General features: G+C 46.1%; 1 protein-coding gene across 1 annotated transcript in view; it reads left to right on the top strand.

Annotated features, from left to right (window-relative positions):
- The window catches only part of aco1 (aconitase 1), a 26698-nt gene that overhangs the window by 9337 nt on the left and 13674 nt on the right, over positions 1 to 3687 (top strand). Inside the window, exons 10-12 of the mRNA XM_015398039.1 lie at positions 1189 to 1348; positions 1443 to 1578; positions 2251 to 2335. Coding sequence (XP_015253525.1) covers positions 1189 to 1348; positions 1443 to 1578; positions 2251 to 2335 — 381 coding nt within the window. The remainder of the gene's footprint in view (positions 1 to 1188; positions 1349 to 1442; positions 1579 to 2250; positions 2336 to 3687) is intronic.

Here is a 3687-nt window from a genome sequence, read left to right as displayed (position 1 = left end):
GGCAGTATTTTAAATTCAATTCAGTTTATTTATTTAGTGCCAATTCACAACATTATTCACAACATATTTCTCCTCTATTACTGCCATGAAGTTTTTAAAGCTTGTCTTGTCGATCATGCATGCATGCGCACGGGCGCGCGGGCATATATGTCACCCAGCGTTGCGTCAGTGACGTCAGTGCAGCCCCTCTGCCTTTTTTTTTTTTTTTTTACCTCTGCTGTGTGCGGGTAAGGCGAGCGGCGATCAAAAAAGTCAGAAATCACGAGTCTGAGTCAAGTCTGAAGTGCTTCAAATGCAAGTCTAAGTCGAGTCTAAAGTCATTAAATATGCGCCTTAAGTGCGACTCGAGTACGAGTCACAAACTCGAGTCCCCATCTCTGGTATGCTGCTCGGACAGAACACTGGGAGTATGATCCTGACCATCAGCTCATTTGGGCCTGCGCAACCAGAAATCAGATTTATCCGATTTATTGCCAAGAAGGTTTGCACTTACAAGGAATTTGACTTGGTGTTGATGGTGCAGACAAATTAGATACATATAACCAGAATCTCTAGATATATACAATATAAAACACATAATATACTGTATACAATATATAGTATATAGCCATATATAATATACATCTGGGTTTCCATAAAAGATATAATTATGGTAATAAAGTTACTTATTACTAACCATAACTCATTAAATACAAGCATCAGAAATTAAGCAGTACGCGCGTTTTTGCTGCTCCTGCTGCTTGCAGACTGAACGTAGCTGAACTCTAGCAGCTGCTGCTTATGAAGCGTGTCACTTTAGGAACTGCTTCAGCTGCTCTAGATTAGACCATTGACTTTGCATGTAAGCTAGCTGCTTCTGCTGCCTCTGCTGCTTGTGGTCTGAACGTTGCATTAGGCTGATGACGTTTCACAAACACATGAGAACGCACACATATTGAGAAATAGCCATTGATTGAGCATGTCTCCCTCTGGCATTACATCTGTAGCCAATACAGGCGAGGCTTTGCTTATGAATGAACAGTGATAGAGACTCCTTTTAAGCGTAAATGATCAATTAATCTAAAGTATCAAATTCAATGTTACAAATTTATTTTGTTTACATTCCTGAGACAGGATAAAATGTTGATTATACCATAAGTTTGTTTTTGCAAAATGTTCTCAGTTGTTCCCTTTTTTTGTTCTTGTTAGCAAGGATTTAAAGGTTTCCAGGTGGCCCCCGAACACCACGGCGCTGCCATCCCCTTCCGATTCAACGAGAAGGAGTATACGCTGAGTCACGGCTCGGTGGTCATTGCTGCAATCACCAGCTGCACCAACACCAGCAACCCGTCCGTCATGCTCGGAGCAGGTGCTTATTCCAACTGCAAATTATTTCATGGCTGTATTTGATAATATAACCCATTTTCCGAATGCAAAACTCCTGATATAATCTGTTGCTGCAGGACTCCTAGCAAAGAAAGCAGTGAGCCGTGGTCTTAGTGTGAAGCCGTACATAAAGACCAGCCTGTCCCCCGGCAGCGGAGTAGTGACCTACTACCTGAAGGAGAGTGGCGTTATGGACTACCTCTTTCAGCTGGGGTGAGCTTCTCGCCACTCTGATTTCTCACTTATACTCGCGCATGCTGGTTGGTTTAAGCCGGGCATACACTGTACGATTTTTTACCCTTTCGGGACGATTTTCCAGTCGTGCAAGAATTTTTTCAGTTAGGCCCGGTTTCAGCCTGATTGTGCGTCCCGCATCGTGTAGCATACAGGGGGTAACAAGGGGCAATTAGCCTCTAACGACCATGTCCCTATCAGGAATCGTAAGGTCGGGAGAAAATCAAACATGTTTGAAATTCAGTCAGCCGTCGTAAGGTGTCCTTGTCCTGCTGTTGAGTCAGCTCTACAAGCCGATTTACCAGAACCTCGAGCACTGCGCATGTGCAAACAAGGGAGTTCTTCCTCTCCTTCTACCAGATAGACATGTCCGACCGGCGCCATCTGTCGGCGCTGAGTCCGACGTGTGTTTTTTAGACCTACAGTGAGCAGGTAGATCGCATCAGAGCGTCGCGCCGCACAGTGTGAGAACAAACATCGTGAGCTGTGAACTTTTAAACCTTGAGTTTTCTTGTACAGTTTTAGCTGCAGCTGCGTGCAACGATTGAAAATATTGCACAGCGTATGCCCGGCTTTACGCGTTCTACAAGCAGTGTTTCATACCGTAGGATTTGTGTATTTTGCTTTAACAGGTCTTTTGTCTCCTAATAGCTTTGAAGTCGTTGGCTACGGTTGCATGACGTGTATCGGAAACAGTGGTCCGCTCCCAGATTCAGTGGTGGAGGCCATAACCAAGGTACGTGTAACATGATGTGGATTTATCGAAGTACTCGCCGTATGCAGAGGTGTGACAGAATGTTTCGGCATGTTTCAGTGTGCTCATACAAAATGTACCCTTAACGTATCCCAACGCATGCCATCGGTTTGCCAGATTTTCCCACGTCAGGTATACGCTGGTCTAAATCGTCAAGGTGTGACAGGCGCTAGAAATGGGGGATCTAAAGCCAACAAGTAATCTATTTTTTCTTCCCAGCAACTGAACCAGGATGGGAGTGAAGTAGAGAAGCGCAATGGAGACAATGGCTGTGTCCAAACGCCTAAATAGTGCACTTTTTAGTGTTTACGCCATTTTAGGTGGGTGTCCGAATGTTGCTGCTCCTCGATATTGAAAGGAGCCAGCTGAGGAGGCTCGGGCGTCTGTTTCAGATGCCTCTTGGTCGCCTCTCTGGGGATGTGTTCCAGGCATACCCCATTGGAAGGAGGCCTCTTGGAAGTCCCAGGACACACTGGAGGGACTGTCTTTGAGCTGGCCTGGTGTCGCCTTGGGGGTCCCTCCAGAGCAGCTAGAGGAGGTGTGTGTGGATCGGGAAGTCTGGGTATCTCTGCTTGGACTGCTGCCTCCGTGACCAGGCCCCGGATAAGCGGAAGACTTCCTGCACAAAGACAGAAGGATGGATTTAGTTTTGAAGTAATTAGTATCTCTGGTGGGTGTGATACATTTTAATGTCATGCTTTATGCTCTATTTTAACTTAATTAGATGCAAATTGAATCGGAACAGCTGATGATGATGGAAATATGGCAGAGCTGTGGTTATAGAGTAGAGGATTGCTGTTGTCTTAACTGGGCTTCTTGCTAAATTGATCTCTGTATTCACCCGCACGCTAATCTTTGTCTGTTTTATACCTGCGCTTGATTACATTTCATATTTGAATATTATTGGTTAAGTTGAATGGTGCCCACTGAAGGCCTGGGTACCGTATGCACCGCCCACCACTGCCTTGATACCTCTTGGTGAGGAGTGGCCGAACTGCTGAGCTTCCTGGATCCAACAAAGACCTTAGAGCAGAGGCATTTTGTTGAGCCGGTGGAAGAACACAATGTTGAATATACTTTTCAGCGTTGTCTAGTAGAGGGCCATCTTTTCACAGCGAGAGCCGTTGCAGGTACCAGAACTGCTCCAGTGGTAAGATCTGCTCGGGGCCCTGCCCCTTCTTATGATGTCAACATACAGTAGTAGCCATTCAAAATTTCCCCACTTTCCTTGATGGGTCCTCGGCAGGTCCTTGGCAGGTTCTTGGCTGGTCCTTGGCCGGTCCTTGGCCTGTCCATGGCTGGTCCTTGGCCTGTCCATGGCTGGTCCTTGGCCT

The sequence above is a fragment of the Cyprinodon variegatus genome, unplaced genomic scaffold (assembly GCF_000732505.1).
Source record: "Cyprinodon variegatus isolate N-32 unplaced genomic scaffold, C_variegatus-1.0 Scaffold907, whole genome shotgun sequence".
NCBI classification, from domain to species: domain Eukaryota; kingdom Metazoa; phylum Chordata; class Actinopteri; order Cyprinodontiformes; family Cyprinodontidae; genus Cyprinodon; species Cyprinodon variegatus.
Note: the sequence above shows the minus strand (reverse complement) of the source record. Positions and strands in the feature narration are given on the sequence as shown.